This window comes from Plectropomus leopardus, chromosome 13 (assembly GCF_026936395.1).
Source record: "Plectropomus leopardus strain MGB_pleo_1.0 chromosome 13, ASM2693639v1, whole genome shotgun sequence".
In the NCBI taxonomy this organism is placed as follows: Eukaryota; Metazoa; Chordata; class Actinopteri; order Perciformes; family Serranidae; genus Plectropomus; species Plectropomus leopardus.
The window spans coordinates 17,511,418-17,535,338 of NC_142188.1; the positions used below are offsets into that span (position 1 = coordinate 17,511,418).

A 23,921-nucleotide genomic window follows, 5' to 3' on the forward strand; every position below is an offset into this window, starting at 1 on the left:
GTTGCACATGCATGCAGACGAATACACGCTGTTGTTGTCCTTGCTTAATTCTCTTCAGATAAGGGTCTTGTCCTCATTAGTCTGCTTGTTAATCCCAATTGTGTCTTGTAATCAAGGACGACCTCAATGCAGTACAGGCACGCAAGAGCATGTGCAGATGTGTCTGTGCACACACACGCACGCACGCACGCACGCACGCACACACACACACACACACACACACACACACACACACACACACACATCCTAGTTAAATAATGCACAGAGCTGATTATTAAATGGCCATTCATTAAATTACTCTTTGGGAGTCTGCTGAGAGGTAGACTACATTAAAACAGAAAGTGTGCGTGTGTTTGTTTGTATGCAAGTGACTAGCATTACCATGCTGCATTAAGTCTATGTATAATGGATGAGCACTGTTTTGAACGGCACAAGCACAAATTGGTACAAATAAGGCTGATGCAAAATGTACAGTGCAGGAATCTGCTCGTCAAAGCAGTGATCGTAGCTACATTTTTTTGTTTTGTGAGAACATTTCTGTGTGAGCAGAGATGGACTCACCTCGTAGTGAGCGGTGCGCTGGGACTCGGAGATGAGCTGGGCATTGCAGATGTTACAATAGCTCTCTGTGAACAAGCCTCCATCCACGACGCCTGCAGACTTCATCTTCATCTGAGACTACACAAACACACACATACCCAAACATACGCAAATATGAATGTGATTAAAATGCAGAACGGGATAAAAAGTCAGTGAACCTTACAGTGCGTGTTAGAGGTGCATGAGCAATTTGGAAAATATTTTCCTTCAGAGTGACGGATTCATCATGACAGTTCAGCCCAAATATATGTTGATCCTCTCTGTCAGAACATCCTCTCGTGAATGATTTTGGCTCCAGTCTTGGAAACAATGGCCCGAGGCTCTGGCTGGAGTTTCTGCATTTTACTTAGCGATAAACTTTTACACAATATATAGTTTTAAAATGTTTGGAGTCATTTAGAAACACTTAACATTGAGCTAGAAACAACAAGATTTAATGATATTGTAAAGACCAGGGACACCTAAATTGTTAACTATACTATAGTACTAAAGTATACGATAGTGTACTATAAACTATATATAGTCATTGTAAAGAATAGACCCTTTCAAAGAGTTGCATTATTGATGCACAAATGTGTTATATGCATATAAATGTTGTTGTTCAAGGACTAAAGGAATACCTCACACATAAAATGACTAAATATACCTTGAATTCATGTAGAAAACTTGCACATGCATTTTTGCTAATAACAAACAAACAAACAAAAAAACCTTAGTAATTGGATTCCGGCTTTGAAGAGCACATAGATAAGTTTTGCTTTCAGTTCAGTTTTAAGTACTAATGTTTTAGCAGAAAAGCATGTGTTTGGTACTAAGATATGACAGGATAAATCAGATTTGCTGCAAGACTTAAATGATAGTTTGTAAATAGATGTTTTGATATAGTTTTGCTGCTGTAGAATGTGGTGCTCAGTCAGTTGATAAATGTATATATTCACCATTTTCCATGGAGACATGAGAAAACGTCTTTTTTTCACAAATTCCACATAAAATGGCATGACTAATTGATTCACAAATAGTAATTTTGTGGGCGAGGTATTCCTTTAATGTTGCGTACATAATGCACAATTGGGAGTTTAGAATTAGAAATTCATCACATTTCTCAGTGCGTAGAAACTGTCTGAAATCATAATCTGCACTTGTAAGTACTGTAAAACAATGAGATAAAGTAAAAAAAGAACAGCATTACCCTGATATTACCATTACCCAGTTCTGAAGCAAGAGGTTAGACAAGAATGAACTCTGCTTTAAGTAATACAAATTCTAAAAAAGTGCAGGAACATTAAGAGTTTGAGAAAGTTTGAGAAATTGGGGTTTTTGGCTTCCTGGCCAAGTTATTAGACCAAATACTGTCAGCTATTTTTATCAGTTTCTTCTCTGCTCTCTGAGTTGGAAACTGTGGGTATCAGCTGAAGTATTCTGAGTTGTTTTGTCTCTCTTTATTCACTCTCATGGTACAGTAACATGGTATTAAAATCATGCTGTTGGTGTTTAAGTGAATGGAGCAAAGTCGACTCACAAAGTTATTTTTGCCTTTTTTGTAATGCACATTTCATCCTTTCATCTCCATACTTAGTACACAGCACTTAAAGCTCTACTCAGCGGCTCCACTTATAACTTTCCAACAGTTTTTGTGCACTGGGCTCCAGTAATGTGGAAAATCTTGTACTTCTGGTCAATCTTCACTTTGATAAATAATAGAACAAACTCGACAAGCCTTAGTTGTCATTACTTGAATTTACTGTGCGTTTATTACAACACTAATCTGATCAGAGAGGCTTTTGCCATAGCATGTGTGCATGAACAGAGATATTAACGTGTACGTGTATCATCATACAGAATCACGTGTAATCATGCTTCCTTGGACTTGAAAGTTGTGTAACCCTGGTCCACAGTTTATCATGAGACTGGAACAACATCTACAAGGTCCTCATTTTGTTTTGACCTCCAGACACATAAAGTATGCCATGTGTAAAGGACTAAAAAAGGCCTCTCAGTTAAAGTGCTGTCCACACCAAGAATAATAACGATAATGATGTGAGCACAGACACTGATAAACGCTAACGTTCTATTATCAGTGGTGCAAAGTAGGGCTGCATGATACGGAGACAATCAAATATCGCAATATTTTTGACCAGATACCTTGATATTGATATTGCGACAATATTGTAGAGTTGACTAGTGTTGCTTTAAAAAAATATTAATAAAAAAAAATACAGTTTTTAAGAAGTAGTCAGTAATGTGGATATAATGAGCGAGCGGGTAAAGGTAAACAATAGACTAACAGTTAGAACAGTCTGTTAAGTCCAGAAAATTGCATCAAACCACTTAAAATATTAAAATCTCAGACAATATCTAGTGTTGCATCATGATATGGACATAATATTGTTATATTGCCTGCTGCATGCTCCATCTCTGTCAGCTTTCAGAAATCGTTCATTATATCACTCTGAGAGTGATCCCAAATAAATCATTCCCCACTGTTGTTGTCATGCTGACTCTGCCATCCACTTGAGTTAGAAGATTTTCAAAACAATATATTTTTATAGTTCTAGTTCTTGGTTTGGACAGCCCTTGATAATGTTTTTACATCTAGGGAGTAACAATCATAATGCATGTCTTGCCAAGCTAAATTTGAATTTTGACATTTAATTTTGGAAGCTATCAAATAAATAAATAAATGCAAAAGCGTGACAAATTATTTGCATTCACTTCTGAACACTGGCAGAAGATAATAATGCTGTAAAGAGGCAAAGTATAGCCAATAGTGACTTTGATGAGGATTACAGTCTCTGAAGTAAAATTGTTGAAAGATTCCCCAGTGAGAAATGGAGTCTTAAAACCTTGTCAGTGCTAGAATTGCCCAACCAGTAAAACCATAGAGACCTGAGTGTCCCGTTGGGAGCTGTGGCTCTGGGTTCTTAACAACCTGGCAGCAGTGTTTTCTTTCTCTTTTGTACTGAGTACCGTAATAGAAAATGGTTTAATGATGTGCTCTGCGGTCTTGTGTTCAAATTTCTATTCTCTTCATTATGTGTGCCCTGTAGGCACTGACTCTGACAGGGTTAGGGTGAGTAACGGGTCTGTAGGGAATGGTCCAGGAACATCAACCATTAAACTGGATGAGCTCTCCGCCCCGAGGAAGTGACAGGACAGGGTGCTTTGCAGGGGCAAAGTGTTTTATAGAGCAAGATACATGAATGCTGCAGAGGTCAGCTCCAGTTACTTTGAAGAAGTAGGGTCTTTAGTCCGGCACGGCTTCCCTGAGAATTGCAACATTAGTGATGAGATCAGAGAAAATCTTCTCTATGTGTCATCAGGGAAAATACTGACAGGAATTGGTATACTTTATTTCAAGTCTAGTGTGTAATTACCTTTAATCAATGTAGTGGCTCACACACACAAATGTGAGTGTACCCACGCTTTAACACACTACTGGTAATTACCCCTGTCTGTTCTCCGTGTCTGTTTAGTGCACCCTGGACCTTCCAATTAACCAGACATGCTGTATAGACACTTCTTCAATTATCTAGTTGAACCTACAGTGTAGCCACCATACATTAAAATTAAATGGCAATGCAGATGCATTTAAGTTAGAGCAACACACTTTTTTAATACTGTTCTGTCTGTTCAGGAAGTTACACGTCTGTGAGGTGTAATATTCATTCTGAAATGTCACTGATGACAAGCTGGAAACTTGTTTTGTCTGGAGGCATGGATGCGTTATTACCTTCACTATGTGATGTGTCCTACGAGACACGATGGAACAGATATATTTTGCAAACTGACACATTAGATTTGCTGCAGAATTTGAGCCCTCCTAGAATTTTGTGGCAAGAAAAAGACCTTGCGCTGTCTGTCTGGCCGTCAGCCAGGCAGCAGCGAGTCTATCTTTTAATCTTCAGGCTAATTAAAAGTGATTGTGACTGCAGAAATATCCATATCTCCCTAATATCTGTATTACCTCTGATTATTACATGCAAGATGGGAGATGTAGACTAATTAATAGAGGCAATCTGTTGGTGAGATTAATAGAATGGCAGGCCCGACGAAGCGAAAAGATTGAGAGACAGATAGTGAAGGAAAATATAATGAAAGAGGTAAGGAGAGAGGAAAAAAGAGAGGGAGGGGGAGGTTTATAATTGGTGCGCTGGACGTGATGTCTTCATGTTACATGGGTTTAGAGGTCTTAATGGGAAAGTGGTTTCATTCCCACCATATCAGACCAGAGCAGTTGCTCAATGGACTGTTACCATATGTATGAGAATCTCACTCTTGCAACTTTAGCAGCATTTTATAAATCGGCTTGAGCCACAAATAGGTATATGTTATATTTAGTATCAGCGGGCAGTTCAACTTAAGTTCAGTTCCTTCCTTTCTAGAGTTACAGTATAATTAGCATCTTATTTCTCATAGGTCATTGGAAACTATGTAATCAATGATGTTAGCATTGACCTTTTTAAGCTTAGATGTTAAAGTTAGATTTGGTGAAGAAAAGCTCAGCTCTTTCTGGGAACTCTTGTGACTTGTGCACAGCTTCAACACGTAATGTAACATACATTCTTACTTCCCTTTACCACCATAATAACTGAATAATTGAGGAAGTGCTGATTATGATCACATAAATATCTGACAGTCACCATCATTGAAATAGTTCACAAGTCATGAAGCTATGCAAACCAAGCTTTGAGTATTTTTGTCAAAGAAAGAGCAAGGAACTCGCATTATTTCAAGGTCAAAGGTTGCATCCTCCAAAAAGAGCATGTTGTGCATTTGGTCTTTAACAATTCAAGTGACAACAAGGATTCTAGGATTCTGTTGGGAGGAGTGATCATACATGACTATGAATGATGTAAGTCAAAAACTCCAAAATTATAGCACATAAGGATGAGGTTTAGGTGGCAGAGGGAGCTGCAGCAGCAAGCTGTGTTTTTGTGTCAGGTTATAATGACCGTTAAGATGAGGCGATTTTACAGCCTATGTCGTGCAACGGTTGAAATGTGCACACCAGAGGGGATTTGGAGCTATTCGGTGCAGGGTTGGATTTTTGCATGATTCTCTCGTGATCTCATGATTCTCAACAAGGGCATAGGTTTTGTTTCAACATTGTGGGGCACACATATGAAACAGGACATTTGGATGTCCTCTGCAAGAAAATTTTGAGCATCAAACACTAGATTTTCTTGCATTTTGGGGATTTTTTATTCAACATTTTTTTGCCTTTTCTGCATCAATTTATGGTGTAAATGTCGTAAATTTTGTCTGGATCAGTAAGGCAACTTGATTTTGGCAGACATTGGGGGGGGTCTAGAGTTTTAAATGCATACACTGAAAAATATTGCTATCGGGAACCTTAAAGCCTCTGTTTTAAAATAATTTTAATTTTACTGTATTGACTCTTCTTTTTTTAACTCTCGTTTCATGTGAGGCAGATGTTTTTTGATTGTATGGAAGTTAAAAATAAAGGGAAGAAAATAAAATGTGAAGTGCGGTGGTTAATTTTAACCATTTATTGTGATTTAACCATTACAATGATAGAAAATAATATATAGTGCGGTAGATTTGGTCATATAGCCCAACCTAATGTTCATCCGTGATTGGCCATCAATAGCCACACATCTCTAAATGAGCTGTGAAGAATTTATGAAACAGTCAATACAAGCACAAATTCAATACTGATCCTGAACTAATGCTACGCTTCATTTTTGGTTATTTCATATAAGAGACTTTTGTCTCTGCTGTTATGTCTGTGTGGGCAGTTTGGGGAAAAAAAGGTAATTTTACATTCTTCTGTGCACCTAGTTGCAATTTGTAATGTGTGGTTCACAATCTGATGACAGTTGGTGGGTTGGCAGGCCATTGTCAATGAAATGAAACTACACCCACACCGTTCCAATGAAGCAGATTAGTAAAAACCACTGTTAAACAGTCTACTAAGAAAATAATATATTGACACATGTTTTTCTGAACTTTGATTATTGCTCATCTATTTGTGAGTGCATTACGGAGAGAAATACTTGAAATTCTGTGGTAAAGTTCTGAGGGGGATTAAGAGTACAGTCTGGCACTTAAGAAGAAGTCAGTAAAATTATATGCAAGAGAGGTGAATCTATAAATATGTATTTTAAAAATATATCACACATCTTAACAGGTAAAGTGAAGACAGATATGAAAATGAGCTCCAATTAAAAATGGAAAAAAAGAAGCCCCAAACTCAATTAGAAACAGGATTGCAAAAAACTAGATGAGTCTTGGCGAATGCGCATGAAAGCCCGAAGCATCTAAAGACTGAATGAACCTTGAGGGGATTCTCCTTTAAGACCACATCAAGTATTTAACATGGATGTGAACTCTGAGCCCTCCCTCAAATCTCAGCCTCTGGCCCACCATTCATTAAAAAAGAGCTGGCATTAAATTGGACGTGGCTTTTTTGTTCCTGTCTGATAAATGCAACCATTTACAGTAGAGTGTTTTCTGTCGCCTGGGCTTAGGATATTAATTAGTTTGTAGTATTACTTGCAACTAGATAGCGATGTGCTAAATGAGAGACTATTGTACTGACAGAGATACAGTTTAAAAAACACACCTTTAGAGATGTACTTGTCAAGGACAGAAAAGTGTGCCACACTTTATAGAGAGACACAGAGAGAGACGAAGTGATAAAAAGAGAGAGAACAGCAGGTGGTTGGGGCAGCAGGGCTTCTTTTAAGTTCCACTGTTCTTTTCCTCCCTCATCAGTCTTTCCATTTCTGCTCCCTCAGAGGGGTCGCTGTGAACTGGACTGGACTGTCTGTTCCCCTTTCCCTCTTTGTCCGCTCACATTTTCCATAGTTCCTTTGTTATTTGAAATAAAGTGATTTAACTGTCAAATTATGCATACAGACGATGAAATATTGACATCAGCCTGTGAGCCAATGACCTGTCTAATGAGTCACTTGTGGGTATAACAAGAGAAAGGGTTGCGGGGTTAATAATATGGAACCCTATATCGCAAAGGCACTCTGCCGTGTCACTTTGATGTTCCACATTACAGTTTTTCCCCTGTTTCACTCTTGGTAATGTAATCTTTCCGGCACTGTCTTCCCTTCACCTGCCCCCCCCACCCCCATCTCTCGCTTCAAGATTAACAACCCTCCCCTTTGTACAGTAGCAATCAAAGGTACTAGACTGAGGGAATAACATCTTCAAAGGAGCCAGAGCCCGAGTCTGAACCCAAATCCACATTCATTCTGTTTGCACTGCAGGAGCTCGCTTTGTACTATTCTTGCTCTATGCTGCAGACTGCAAACATACACAGACTCAAATACAGCCAGGGTACAAACACACACAAGTCCCGCTGTGGAAAATAAAACTAAGAGCCAAAAGCTAAAGATCCAAAATGAGTGACAAATATGTGATTAAGGTTCCTGTATGTTCCCTCATTTTTCATTTTATTATAGTCAAACCAGAAGGGTAAATTCTGTCAAGAAAAGACAAAATGCGGTACGGAAAAAGCACACTTAATGCCAAGGTCAGGTCACACATTCCTCCTCCTGAGTCAGTGTGTATGACTCTTTTTTTCCCCCCTTTGCTCGCTGCTTGTTGTGCCCCAAATTCTATTTTGGACTTAATTCTCCTCTCTGTCAATATCAAGATGCTTCATAATAACTTTGAGTCAAAAACAGTCGCACATATTCAGACTACGCTTCTCGTCTCTCTGTCTCCTTCTTGCCATCTCTTCTACCTCCTTTCTCTCCCAGTGGTGGTAATGTGGCCTCGAGGGCAGGGATTATTCATGAGAGATGGTGTAGGCTAGACTTATCTACTCTAGCGAAAGAAGAGCAGATAAGCTACTGTATTATGCACCTTACTACTGGAATAAATTGCAATGCAACTTGAAGTTAGAGATACTCATTTCTCTTAGGGATACTTGCAGATATCTTTTATAATATTTGAGATGGGCGTATGTGTACAATCTCAGCTCTCCCTTGCAAAAGAGAAATCATGAGACTTACTGAATAAATAAAGCCTTGCAACAAGAAAAAAGGCCTTATTACTGTTTCTTTTCTCCCAATCCTGCTAGGACTGGGTATGGAGCATCAAAACATATATATTACTTAAAAAGCCAGGATTTTCCACTATTTAAAATAGCATCATATCTTTTTATATGAAATATGTCGATGCTCGATTAAGATATTTTTTTTGTGTGTCTTTTTGAGGTTGGTGCATTTTTCAGCCTGTTTTGCTTTTTTTTTCGGTTGCCCAGCAGTCTGTTTTGATGCTGATGGACACAATACTCACAACTTTCCCAGATTCACCATGATTGACTTTACACTTACAGTTACACTTATATATTGTCTTATCCTCTAATTTTTGGTTTTGAGTGAAATGTCTCAAATGATTGGATTTATTGCTATGAATTATTGGTATTCACGTTCATGTTCCCCTAAGAATGAATTCTAACAACTTTGTTGATCATCTGACTTTTTATCTAGTGCCATCACAAGCTCAAGCATGTGCTTGGCCAGTATTTGGATTTATATGACTAAACATCTGAAAAACTATGAACATTTCCATCTGCCTCAGCTGTTGTGCTTAGTGCTAATTATGTTTACTTTGTTCAATAAAATTATCAACATCATAAACATTGCAGGAAAAAGAGTTTTCTGGCTGCTCTGTAAAGGTCGATCAAAATATAAAGGTGGGTGCTCATGGTAAAGGGGAACTACCGGATACACAGGAAGGTAATCCAGGTTGGAAATTTTAGAAAGCCTTTATTATAGCGGCTAAATAATTAAAAGCGCCAACATGTTTCGCCAGCTGTGGGTCTTCGTCTGGGCTTTAACATTTTACATTTAACATTATACCTGGTAAAGATCAGCATGTCGTCAATGTCATGTTGCCGTGTAGCTCAAGGCACAACATGGCCTACCTACGGCTTGAAAGGGTCTTTGAACACCACTTCTTTTGTCTCATCCCAGTCATATTTTGAAGATATTCCAGTAAAATAGTAAAGCAAATAAAAAGCGACACAGATGAACTTGACACAAGTTACGTTTCTTCTTGTTTTTTTTTTTTTTTATTTTATTTCTACAGCTGAAAAGAACATTTGTCCATCAGCAGATAAATGAGATTGAACAGGAGGTCCCTGCGAGTGCTCTCTCAGGGCAAAGCAGTTTATGAAGCAATCTATTAGTCAACTCTATTTCATTTCTTTTTTTTTTAGACTTTGCAACCTCTCTGCCTTCATCAGACCTTTTTATTCATGAGGGTATTGTGGTACTTTTATCTCTGAAAATCTCTCTCTGGGCCATTAGTTGTTAATGGTATTAATAGCAGATTTACCGCTTGAGGCTGCGATATGGATTCATTAGAGGGTGAATGAAGACTATTATCCTGGGCAAAGTTAGGTTTCCCCAGTTTAACTGAGCACATCTCCGCCTCCTTGTGTGTATCGCCTCCCTGAGTGTGTGTGTGTTTCAGTAACTGAGTTAATGGGGGGAGACGAAGGCGGCTTGAAGTTTGAATGGGGGCTGTTTTGTTACAGTAACATATGGGGGGTGCTATGCTGAATGGCAACAAAACTGTTGGGGTCTATCTGTTCCATTAGCAACTAATTGCAGTGTTTTTATACTTTGGCACACTCTGTCCAAATGTTCTTATCCTTTTTTGTGAAACTTTCTTGGCACAGTCTCACTCATCTCCATATTTTCCCTTTGAAATCAGTAGAGCATTTAATGACTAAATAACGTCTTGGTTTTTGCTTTAAATTCTGAGATTCCATACCAAAGTGTATTAGACCTGAGACTGCACTGATGTGAAAGCATGGCTGGAGGATCCAACAAAAGCAAGAAAAATGGTGCGATTGATAAAGAGAGGGTCTTTAAACATGGTATTGCACTAAGCACAAAAGCACTCGCTTCAAGGATTTTGGCTGTTGGCAGCACGTGGTTGTCTCAGTATAATACACACAGCTATACACACACAGAGCCTCTCTGGTAGGCAGAGAGTGAAACTGGGATCAGAGCACCTAAGAATAATATTATAATTCAATACCTTTGTTAATGTATTTTCCTAAACCCCAACAAAAACTCACACATGAGCAATCTTATACTGTTTTTCCAAGTACAATAAGTATTGTAACGGTGGGCAAATTAGAGCGAAACAGCAAAGGGAGCACATTTCCCACGAGGCAACATGCACCTCAACACAAAAGACGTGCATTACCTAAAAGACTGAGCTGGAGTGAGACGTACAAATAATAAACTTGAAAGATATTGGATAGAAAAATAAGAAGTGTTGAATAAATCAGGCATATAATTGCAATAAGTGGAACAACTGAAGTGACACAACCCAAATAATGCTTCATAATGACTTTCCTCTCTGCAGATCTCACAATCCTTTCGCACTCACTTTTTCTCTTTGTCTCAGTTACTGAGTGATATGACTGCAAACAGCTAATTAGCAATATGACACTTTTCCTCTTACTAATTAGTAAAAATAAGCTCATTGTGCTGTGGCACAAAAGGCTCGACCAGTATGACTGTCATTCCAGCAAGTCTGGTGGTTTGACGATGACGCAAGTGTATAAATAGTTGTGAGTCCAACACGGCAGAGAGTTAATGATGCATTTTGGCCCTAAGGGGACATGTACACAAATATCCTTGTAGGATCAACTGTCAGTCACAGGGCTCCCATTATATATATGTGTTTTTGTCAGAGTGTGTGTGTGTTTGCGTGAGTAAATGAAAGTTGCTATGCCTGCAGGGACCCCTACAAAAAGCCAAAGGTAAAAAAACAGCCTTAATGCGCCTTTTGTAAGAGGTGTGTCTCTGCATGTGCATGACTGCATTTTCAACAGTGTTTCTTATGAAAGCTTAAAAATAAACACTTGCTTTCAATTGTATGCATGGCCAGCTGCATGACCTACTGTGTAAATGTGCTGGAATAATTTGCAGGTCAAGGCAGGGGTAAAGTAAGGCAAGTGCAATAGTGTTAAAAGACAATTTCTGTTGTTTTCATGCTAATCTTACTATTTTTGGGTTTGATTGTTTTTAACTTTCACACTAGAGATTTGTGTTTATTCAGTTTGCTGGTAGATGTATCCTCTAAGAAATGTGACTGTTATTACCTTGAAAGGATTGATTTTAGCATTTGGGTTCAACTGTTCGAACTTGCTCCGTCCTTGAGTGTTTGTGAGAGAACAAAGCCTGCAGCAAACTGGAGCTACAGAGAAGCAATCAATGGAATTGATCATGGTAATCAACTGTCAAATGATCAAACAAAGAACATAAAGTCCATGTTGAAAACAACCCGAAAAGAAAAGCAATGGAAACTAGGACAGTTTGGATCTTTTGAAGTAGGCACTTATCCAAAGTCAGTGTATTATATGCAGTAGATTGCAGTTGTTGCGTCGCCAGTTTAGAGAAGCAGACAGGAGTACTGATGCAGAAGTTAAGCAATGCACTACTGTGGATGGAGCAAGCAGTTTAGCAAATTTAAGCTGCCTTTAAAAAGGCCTATCAGGAAAAAAAACCTTTAAATTTGGGATGCACGATGCATAATATTGGCAGATAATGGCTTTAAAGGCAAATATCAAAATTGGCCAACATGCTGGTTTTTGCTGATAAGACAAACCAATATTTTTTTTCAATTAACAGAGTGAACATGTACAAAACATCAATCCTAAGTTGAAGTATTTTTCTTAATTTGCACAATGAATAAATATTACATACATTAAAAAGCATTGTATTTCATGTCTGTGTCTGCTGGGGGACCATCACAGTACAAGAGTATGCATAACATGATGTTCAGTCCACTGCAGAACAGACTGTAGAATCCCTAAAATTAGGTGGGAAAAAGTGGATATATCGTCAACGTCAGGAAACAGCCAAATGAGTTGTTGTATGTCGGCATATCAGTAAAATATCCAGTATCATACATCCCTTGTTTAAATGTACACTATATTGAGAATACTTTCACAGCTTCAGTTTCTCATCTATACTTTTGTTAAAGCCACCAGGCTCCACTGACAAAAACGATAACTTTACATCGCAGAACATGAGAGCTGCTGGTCTACAGTTGCCTTGAGCAGTTTGTTTCTTTGTGTTACTGTGTGATTTGTGTAATTCAAAACTAACCCTTTTAAATGCCAAGGTCACAAAATAACACAAAGAAAACAACTGTTAGAGGCAGCAGAACACCAGCAGCTCCTGTGTCCCGCAATGTTAAATCACTGTTTTTCTCAGTGGAGTCTGGCATTGAAGAAAGTGATGAAATGGCTACAGTTCCCCATCCAAAATCAATGTCTGTATGTGATACATTGACTATGGATAAGTACCTCATGCAACCCAATTCAAAAGATCCAAACTTTCCCTTTAAGATTTTAGACCCATTTTAACTCCCTTTCCGTAAGAAAATAGATACGTTTATCTCAAACATTGTGACCGTCACTGATCATACTTCCATGCATCCTTTATGTTGTCCTAGATACATCCAATGGATGGCACTAGATGCCAAAGTCAAACATTTCTGATGATAACAAACATGGTGATGGTGGAGGAAATGGTAATAATGTACCTTTTAATGGGAGGCAGTGGTCTGCGAGGCCATCACATAGATTGGCAACATGCGGACTGAGAATTAGTTTCATTGTATTACATATTTGCTTTGTTCTGACACTTTTAAAATGTCTTCATTGTGTCCTATGGTCTTATATCGCTTATATTACACTACAGACCCCAACGATCTCTGGTGGTAATGCTCTGTTTTGTCTATATCCGTAAGCTTTAAGAAAATGTGCACACAATCAGATAAAATGAACACAGAAAACTGACAAAAGGCTCTGTTTGTGTCCGTATTGAAAATTAGGCATACAATGAGCCATTAGGTAAATCAAATAAAATCAAAGTTGAAAATTAATATTAATAGTATTCACCCACACGCCTCCCTACAAATTACTGCCGCTTTCAATTACATTAGCACTACCTTCTTCACCATTCGATTCGCAGAATAAAATATGTTTTCTAAACATAAGTACGAGTTTGATAAGGGAATTGAAAATGGGAGGGTAATGTTTGTTTGTTTTGTCTTGCAGAAAACTCTCCAAGAAAAGCCAGAGAGCCCAGCAGCTTTTACACATACAGCGCAGATTCCACAAGCGGTGAGTTCAGTATTTTGAATGAGTTACATAGTCTCCACATGCACACACTTCCCCCATACAAAGATACCATACACATATACGTGATACTGTGCTGTGCTCATGTGCTGTGTAAATTAACACCAAACATACATGCAGACGGAGTAATATGCTTTTGATATAAATGAGTTTGGACAACATGCTGTGAAAGTGCATCACACTCATATCCACAGTGGCACGGAGTAAATAGGGCATGACCTTGCAGCACCTAGCCTGTAAAAATAGGAAGTTGTGACATGAAGTGCATGTGCCTCCTCAACTTGCATCTTTTCCTCAGCGTGTCTTTGAGAATGGCCGTGAAGTTTTGAGAAAGGGAGCAACTTATTTAGACAAATTCAAAGACAGAAAATAATGAATTCTACATCTGATAAGCATATTTTTCTCCTCTCATTCACTAATGCACCCACAGTATCCCCCTCTCCTTTCCTCATCCCCTCCCCATCTGGCAGCAGGCCAGTTTCCGAACATGGTGATGGAGCAAAAGAAAATTGATTTCTAAAGAGCTCTGTCTGCTATTCCCGGATATGAAATATGCAACCAGTTATTAGTCTAACACTGATATTAACATAACACGACAACCGTGTCAAGATATATATTGAAGATTTCTCTCTTGTTCCTGCTGAGAGATCCATGGAATAGTCTTAAAATGATAAACTGCCACTTGTTCAAAGCTTGCCAAATCATTATCAGTACCGCACAATTGTGATGATATCTGCTTTGTTTTAGAGAAAAAGACACACAAAAAGCTCTTTGTAAAAAGGTTGGCACCACACTGATGCTGCTATGAAACAGACCGATTCAATATCTTGATCGTGTAGACAGGCACGGCAGGCGGTTCCATATTAGCTATTATGCAGCTATTAATGAATGTACACTCAGAAAGGTCAAATGGCCCACACACTGATGCACATGGACACACACACACATTAACACAGATGCACCCATGCAAAGACCTGCATGCACACAGTCAGCAGAAAGGTCACAGCGTACGGTGTGTGAGAAAAAGATATTTGAAGAAGATATGCTGCCTGTTGCTATGGAGCACAACTGGAGGACAACACACACACACAAACAAGACACGCACACAAGACGCACACCTACACACGATGCACTATTAATCTTAAAGAAACTAGAGCAATTGCACGCCTGTGAACACAAAACGCGCACACACGCTCGCTCAATCAATCCATGTCCTATTAAAGAAACCAAAAAGCAGCAGCCACTTTTCAGGAGCATCACTGCCTCAATTATTGCTGTCAGGCTGTGTGTGTGTGTGTGTGTGTGTGTGTGTGTGTGTGTGTGTGTGTGTGTGTGTGTGTGTGTGTGTGTGTGTGTGTGTGTGTGTGTGTGTGTGTGTGTGTGTGTGTGTGTGTGTGTGTGTGTGTGTGTGTGTGTGTGTGCAAGCGTGCATATGCTTTATTTGTATGTATAGAGGGAAAGCAGGCACTTTGCAAGAACAACATTGCTTTTCCATTTATTCCTTCAGGACTGGGTAAATTATGCCAGTCGGCTAATCAGATTCTCCCCCAGATGCAGCTCAGCACCTCATGAGAGACACAGAGAGGGAGAATGAAACGGGCTTCTGTACTTCTAGATGGCTCAGAGTTGGCAGCAGCTACACTGTATATGTTCCACACTATGAACATGCTAATTAATTTGCTTTATTTTCAGTTTTATATTTTTGCTCGTCTAAAAAATGTTCAGTCAGAGTATTAGCTCTGAAGTTACAGTGCGATGTATGGGAAGTCACATGAATATAACTGTAACACCCAGTCTTTATATCTATAACATTACCGTTACTGTGTTCTGCGAAAGTTAAAGATATACTTTGTAGGATTTCTTCAAAACCAACATATAGACTCATACAGAAGTAATCCCTTTCAATCTTCACCTATGACCCACTCTTAGTGTGTGGCGGTGCATTTTTCTGCAGAGTCTCTTCCTTCTGCCTGTATTATATTTTTTCTAAGTTCAGGACTTTTATGGGTGTGTACCCCCACAGCCCCCAGGTGAGGTTGGGGCTTTATAAAAAAAGTAGTGACCAGGTGCCAGTTCGTAAGCAGCAGGCATCTAAGAGACACAGCATTGAAAAAATGAAAGTATTGCAAGTCGAAACACCAAACGAAAGTGAATCTGGAATTGACTTTTACTTTACATTTCACTTGTGTGTATTTACAGATAGTAACTGACAATCCTGCATAGGGTACTGCATAATCAAGCATAAAAAAAAAACCCCGTCCTTAATTGCAACTAAATAGAGTATGACGTACAGCTGGAACAATCAGTCAATCTACAAATATATTCAGCAACAATTTTGATGTGATACTTGTTAAGTCATTTTTGAGGAAAATGCCCAATAATGCCCTGGTTTCAGCCTCCAATATTAATTGTTCTGCTTTTCATTGTCTTATATTACAATAACCTGAACAATTTTGAGTTTAGAGTTCAGCTGCAATGAACTTTTGTGGACAATATTCATAAATATGCTGTTTTTTTTTGGTTAATCAATAAAATGTCTGCATTAAGTCAGAAAATAGTGAAATATCATAGCTTCCCAAAACCTGAGATGATTTCTGAAAAAGTGTTTTTGTGTACAACTATGCTGAAAAAGCAGAAGAAAACTATGTTTATGATCACATAACACAAAAGAAAGAAGCAAATCCTTCGGATAAAGAAGCTGGAACTAAGATATATTTGGTACTTTTGACTGAAATTACTAATAAGTTAATATTAAAATAGTTGCTGATAAATTCTGTTGATTAATTAATGAATATTTCCAACTACAGTTGGAGAAAACAAGCATCTGGATAAGAAGTCTTATTTGGTTTAGGGGACTTTTGATTCACTTTTTTTCCCACACATTTCTGACATTTTCTGGCCCAAATTGCTAATTGATTATTTGACAGAAGATAAAAATAATAATCAGTTGCAGCTTTAATATGGTGTTTAAGGTGCATGACTGTTCTGTTCTCGCTCTGAGACACTATGCCGCCATGTCCGCTGCAGTGACCTGAAGTATAGAAGTCAGTGCATACCAATCAATAACTGTATGTAAACAGAGCATGACGCCTCAACTCAGCTCAGTCAGTTGGGCACATGTGGAAAAACACAGCCAGTGGAAATAAAAAGGCAGAGTATAGACTACAGTGAGGGTAATAGGGGGTACATAAATGGCATTTTCTGAGGACTGGAATGATGGCTGCATGTGATGAATTGTTGTACATCATGACACTTCATTACAGTGTGCCTGAATGAGTGATATTTGGGGCTAGTATGTGGGGGTCAGTTCTGGTGACAGGCAGGCGAGTGCTGTGTAAAGGCCATAAGCTGCTATCATCCTGCCACAGACGCCCAGTGTAAGACTGACTGAGCATTCTTCCCAAAGTGACAAATACTTGCAATGAGCACACTCTCAATGAGATGGATAGGAGCCAGTGAAACTAGACGAAGCAAGTATCAGACCTAATCCATAATATATCTGACATGTGTCTCATATTCATATTTCACATAAAGTCATTATTGAAGGTGAGCCAGTGCTTGGATTTGCACCGCCATGAAAAGTTTCTGAATCATGAGGAAAATCCCTGCATCTAATTCAAACTGCAGCGGCCTGCCAACTTTCTCTTAATTCATTCAAGCTACACTAGATCCGAGGAGAAATGAGATTAAATAATTTGAATAGTCGATTACCAGAAGATTAATCTGCAACCATATTGATAATTGATTAATCATGTAAGTCATTTATCAAGCAGAAGCACCACCTGCTCTCTGGTTTCACCTTTTCCAATGTGAGGATGAGCTGCTTTTTCTGTCTCTGTCTCTGTAAACTGAGCATCTTTGGGTTTTTCCGTTAGTCGGACAAGACAACAGATTTGGGGACCTCACTGTGGACTCTGGGATGGACATTAGTTATTTTTTTAATTATTTTGTAAACCTAATAACTGATTGAAAAGACAACAACCCAGATCCAGAACTGATAATGAAACTATTCCTTAATTGCAGCCAGAAACTACATAAATCCAACATACAAGACATCCAAATGCACATAACTAAAAGTTCTGCTTTTTATGACAAATTATTCCATAAAACGCCCAAGGGAGCTATTGTAAGAACTATGATATCATGCAGCAGTAAATCATGAACATTTGCAAATGTAGATCAATACCACACCTCAGATTTATCAATAGATTTAAGAGGCACCTCAAAGTTTGCAGAGGTTGCTACAAACTATTAACTATCCCAGCAGAAATCCCAAAGAGATATTGAGTGATTTAGGTGCAGAAACCTTCAGTGTTTTCCTTTAAAAAGCCGGAAAGCTGATACAGGCGTCAAACAAGGATGTCAATACAGGTCAATAATTCATCTGTTGAGCAAACTCCGCTGTATTTCCCATTCAGTTGGTCCATCACTCACCTTGCGCAGAGGCAGCGACTCCTCTCCGACAACCATCCGCCAAACGCCTGTATTTAATCCTATAACGCACCTGTGCCAAAATCCGTCAAAACTTAGCGTGACACTTGTCAGGCGGAGCCTCGGTGGAAACACTGCTCTTCCACGCGGATATCTTGTTTATTTCTTGTTTTTAAATCGCGCCGTACCCTCCAAAAAAAAGAAAACTCCCTCGCGCCGCTCTCTGTCGTGATGCGCGTGTCCTCTAGCGACTCCTCTCTGCTCCGTAGTATCGCGGAGGTAAAGAAGAAACGGAGCTCTGTTGATATCATCCACTACTACTCCGACCAAAAGGCACCGCGGAGGGAAAACAAAAACAAAGTAAGCTATCCCAGCGTAAAGGAGGGAAGAGGAGGGGAGAGGAGAAGAAGAAAGTGTGAGCAGCCCTCACCGGGATGAATGAAAGACTGAAAGCGCTCTCGGCTCGCACAGTATGTGTGTGTGATAGTGTGTGTGTGATAGTGTGTACACTGAATGCTGGATTTGCAGAGTGAGTGAGTGAGTGGGAGCACTGGTCGAGTGAGTAGGTTTCCGCACAGTGCACCCACATGAATATCAGCTTACATAAAAATAACAAGAGACAGAAAGAGCGCCAGATTCCCTCTCATACAATTATTACAGCATGGATGTAGTGTTGAGTAGTGTTTCTGCAGCCCAGGTGTGCACGTTGTCACTAAGATGTTTTTTAATGCATTCAAACCATGGGGTCAGGAAAGTGCACTGAGGGATGGCAAGGAAGTAAAATAAATATTTCTGCTACACAAACCCAATTTTTTCCCGCCATAATTCTGTTTTTTTTTCTTGTCATATGCTGCAAAATGTTTAACTTTTGAAGATAACCAAACAGATCATGCAGGGCAAAGACGCAGCCACAAGAAAAAAAATTGCATTAGGCTTTAAGTTTCAGCAAACCACAAATATTCTATATTTGCATGTATCACATCAACGTTTCTAACGTGACTTAATATAAAAGCTGATGTTTGTGATCAGGAGAGGAGTGGATGGTGGATGCCATGTGGGGCATGCCAAGCTGTAGTCGCAGACCATTGTTTGAATCCAAAAACACTGGTTGGTTTTTGGCAACCCTTGGCAGCATTTCCCAGCGGCATTTGAGCCACTGAACTTGGGTATTTCTCCCCAACCTGTCCAAGCTTTTTCAGTGGCTTTTATGCAACCAAACGTGGGTGTGTTAAGCCAAGGCATGATCGTTCCCTAACCATAATCAAGTGTTTTTTTTGCCTAAACCTAAGCACACCCTTACCTCAGCATTGGTAAGAAATTTAAAGTTTCAACATTATCACCATGAAGTAAGGTATAAATGTAAAGTACAACCCAAACATGATTTCTGGCAGTTGGGTTGCACTGATAGCCTGTCCTCTGTGAATAGGCTCAGTCCTCAGCCATGCTGCTGTGGATAGGGTGGTGAAGGTAAAGTGATTTTCTGCCATGTTTTCCTTGGCTATTCCTTCAGAGATTTAGATGAATATATCATTAACACTTTGATAATGTGCTGAAACACTTTTAGTCAGACAAAACCAACAAATGAATGATGTCACACTGGGCTTAGGGAACTTGTAATGGTAATTTTTCTGTATTTACGAGATTTTTAGATTCAACATTTAAGTCAGTCAATCAAATTTGAAAAAAAAAAACAAAAAACAGATAAACCGATAATGAAAATAACCATTAGTTGCCGCCCTACTTTATTAAACAGAAGCCAAGTGCCAAATACCAAAATTCTCCAAAAGCTTTATGAATATTTCCATAGTTGTTCACTTTTCTATGGATTACATGTTAATGTTATAATAAGGACCTGAAAGCACAATGCTGAGTGGTCAGAAGACAAGGTACAATATGAGGGTGGTTGCAATATATTCCTTTAGCTCAAACTGCTCAGACCCACTGGAACAGAGCACACTCATTCAAACTGGCAAATTCTACAAATCATTATCTCACCTAAACCAAATTGCTGCAAATGAACCCATATTTCAACAGGAAGTATTTCTAAGGAATTTGAATAAACAAACAGTTGCTTTTGAATCCCAATCAAACCAAGACGACATTACACAGCCATGAATCACAGTCCAACTCACAGAAACCCCGCTTTCGGTGCCAGAATGCTTTCCATAGCCAACAATAACCACCCTTGATCTATCAAAAATGGCATTAATTCACTGTGGACCGCAAACACTTCCCAAAGCAATCATATGCACCAAATTTAGAGCTTAGCCGCAAAGAATGACATTGCTATGCCCCTTTTTATAATTTTTCTGTTCGATTATCCCGAGTCTTTCTGAAATGCCACATTTTCTCGCTAGTGTATGGATGTGCATTCATTCCGGGAGAATGGGCCCCTATTACACGCTTTCAGAGGCTGTGACAGCAGCCCTCAGTGAGGAAGCCAAACACTTCACAGCTCAGACAATGTACCCAGGCAGACACACACACACACACACACACACACACACACACACACACACATACACACACACGAGCATGCACTCTCAGATCCAAATACACACGAATCCACTGACACAATGCACATCGACGAGATGAAAGGGCCAATTTATCAAACCACCAGCCAAGGCAGGCCTGAGGACGTATAGTGCCAGCATTGGTCCAGAGAAAGAGGGCAGGATGTGCACGTGTGAGTGTGTGTGTGAGTGTGTGTTTAAATTTTATTTTTATTTTTTGCCTTGACAGTAAAGTCATTCCTCCTAACATAACATGCAATTCTGCATTTGGGTGATTTTCCCAAACAAAATGCATCACAATCGACGTGGATATCAGCTGACATGGCTGTGTGAATTTATAGTCCTTGTGATCGTCAGGTGCTCTGGGGTGAAAACGAGAAAGCGTGTTTGTTAGTTTGTTAAAACGAGAAGGAAAGCAGAAGAGAGAGGGAGGGAGGGAGTGACGGTGCTGGGGTCTGTCCCATGTTATTTCTCATTAAACTGAGAGATCAATGTTCGTTCTCGAAGCTTTACAGCGTTTACAAGCCCAAACTAATCCACTATTAGAGAGCCGCATGACAGAGCTACACAGAAGGCGCAGAGCAGTGCTTGGAGAGAAGTTGTGTTCAAATAAAATAAGAACAGCACCAAAATGAGTCTAACGTCTGTCTATAATCTCTCTGATCATCTCACAGGGTTTACAGCACGCTGCTGTGTGAAGACTTCCTCACTGCATGGCATTGATCAGTTTTGGGATGTCGTATAATCTTTCCAAGGAGAGAAGGAGTGAAAAGGCTGACATGAAGAGAAAAAAAACCTAACTTGGTTTTGAACATGATATTTGACAGTGACAGATGTGATGCATGAGCTCATATTAGCCACTATTGACATATTGGATAGTGACATGAAGGGCGGTTGTCCTAGATGGCAGCATGCAATAACATTTCACTCTCATTTGACATTTCATTCAATCACTCACTCAGCCATTGATTTTTTTTTTTTCTGTCCGTTAATGATCGACTTTTATGAATTAATTTGTCCAAAATTGTCCATGCTGCAGAACTGGTGTGGTGGATCTGGATCATAATCACTTGAGGAGCTCCTAAGGGGTTATCACCAGGTTGGAAAAGTGCAGCCAATAGGTGAGTGCCTTAAACTTACATTTTTTTTTAAAATCGCCAGCAGGTTGTAAATTAAGTCTGATTGTATAACAGTCTATGCAAAAATGACCCTTTTCACTTGATTTATTACCTCAGTAAACATTTTCCTGATGAGCTCCATGGTCTCAATCGCTAGTTTTAAGTCTTCTTCAATACAGCATGATGCTCATTTTGTTAATTATGGTTCCTTTTGGAGTAAAATAGATGATAACATAAAGTATGTTTTGGCTACCTTGTGATTGCCAAGTTGCTTCCACGACGACGTTCTCAGGTTCTCAGTCAGATCCACACCTCGCTTCTCCATAGCTGGGCCATCGCATCCAAATATAGTTCCAAAATTAATGATGCCGGCTATGGTCAAAATTCAAAACTCAAGGCCTTCAAAACCGTAGTCCACAAACCAATTGGTGATGTTTATCAGAGCTGGTCATCCATCCGACTTACACATGCTGAAAGTAAAATAAATAAATAAATCCTTGAGGAGGACTCTAAATTACTAATACAACAAAATAACCTTCTTATACCAGCATTAAATCTAAGCTTTTGGCAATGTAGTCTTAAAATATTACTACTAAGGTAATGATAACATTACTATTAACACCGGCCTTCATCTACTCCAGTACAGCTAAAACCTTTGTAGGATAAGTCAAGCGGGTTTGGAAACAGATACTACAAAGGCAAAAAGAAATCAGCAGAGATTAAATTGATACACCAGATTTTGTTTCCACTCATCCACTAACTCCCTAGCTGAGGGAGCATTTATTTTTAGATGTGAATAAGTGTGTGTTTATGTGTGAGGGAGAACATTTTAAATGTTAGTCCCCTGATTTTGTGATGTCGGCTTCAGTGCGGTGCATCTGTTGGGTTTTGGCTGCTAGGATTCTGGCCCGGTCTGCTTGATACTGCTCCAAGGTCCAGGGGCAGCCTGCGGGCACTGCCAGTTGGTGGCCAGCCCGAGCAGGGTGGGTTGCTTATAGTAGTTGGAAAAAAACAAAAAGAAGCACGGCAGTCAGCTCCAAGAATCATGGTCCCAAAAGTATTTACAATACTGAGATGTCTTTGTTTGTCCAGCACAGGTCAGAGACACAGAAATAGACATCGGCTGCTTAGACAGTGCCTGAATACGTTGAGTGCATGCGTATGTAATCAGTTCGGAGAACATAGAACCAAGAAGTTACGGACAAATATGGGTCCATGTTCTCGGCAATAAAGTGTTTATTGGTAACAGGTGAGGGGTAATCCAGTGCTAGAGATTTGATTTCAGGGACATCAGCAACTCACACTTACAGCTCAGATCACTTACAAACAGCCATATATAGAGTACAGCTGACACAGAGAGGAGCTAAATCAAAATTAATGTGATCTTGTCACCACCCTGAACACCAGCCGAGGAAGAAAGAGCGAGGACAGAAGAGAAATTGATATCTACAGTGTCAAACTTCAACGCAAATTTACCCCTGTGATTAACGTCTTCTTCCTTTAATATCCACATCTTATTATAGAGACTCAAACCTAAAGCCCTACTTTTATTTTTATTGCACAGATTGCATAAACTGTACGTGTTGTATGCCTTACATAAGCAAAATTATGGCACATTTTTATTCACGATCCAGCTCTCTTTAAACTTCATTTAATTCCACCATGTCACTTCATTTATGCAAACCCTGCCAGTATTAAGTTAATTGATTTCTCAAGTCATTAGCTTTCAACCTTTCCATTTTCTCATAACCCAGACTGCTTTCCTGTGAACATGATTCACGGTGAGGCGATAGACAGATCTCTGTCAGCCCCACTGTACAAACATACTTGTCATCAGATGTCTGGAGCTGTATTTTTACACTAACAACACCTGCAGAATTGGAATATGCATGAGAGTCTGTCATGTTCTTGATGTGTGAGGAACAAATTATTTAGAGAGTTGTAAATGAATGTCTGTCTTCTTCATTTTCTGCAAAAAGAATGTGATTATTACAATAGGGTCCTCGCACCGTTCGGTGCTCAGGCCCTAATAATTCAAAGTCTGCACATTTCATGGCAGCATTTAGCATGCCACTGCACCATTAATAATACTATATTCTTTAG

General features: G+C 39.3%; 1 protein-coding gene and 1 long non-coding RNA gene across 4 annotated transcripts in view; one reads left to right on the forward strand and one right to left on the reverse strand.

Moving 5' to 3' along the window:
* Positions 1 to 22,489, reverse strand: part of LOC121954746 (zinc finger matrin-type protein 4) — a 65,085-nt gene extending 42,596 nt beyond the window's left edge. The window contains exons 1-2 of one of the 3 annotated variants that reach the window (XM_088086469.1): positions 22,072 to 22,489; positions 562 to 678 (exon numbers count right to left, since the gene is read on the reverse strand). In XM_088086469.1, the coding sequence (XP_087942595.1) occupies positions 562 to 678; positions 22,072 to 22,143 (189 nt within the window). In that variant the 5' untranslated portion in view covers positions 22,144 to 22,489. Of the gene's footprint in view, positions 1 to 561; positions 679 to 18,190; positions 18,707 to 22,071 lie in introns of those variants that run through there. The other 2 variants (XM_088086471.1, XM_088086470.1) reach the window with 2 other exon arrangements.
* Positions 1 to 23,921, forward strand: part of LOC148187691 (uncharacterized) — a 106,897-nt gene that overhangs the window by 80,287 nt on the left and 2,689 nt on the right. Inside the window, exons 2-3 of the long non-coding RNA XR_015778401.1 lie at positions 13,676 to 13,741; positions 21,740 to 21,821. This is a non-coding gene — a long non-coding RNA (uncharacterized LOC148187691). The remainder of the gene's footprint in view (positions 1 to 13,675; positions 13,742 to 21,739; positions 21,822 to 23,921) is intronic.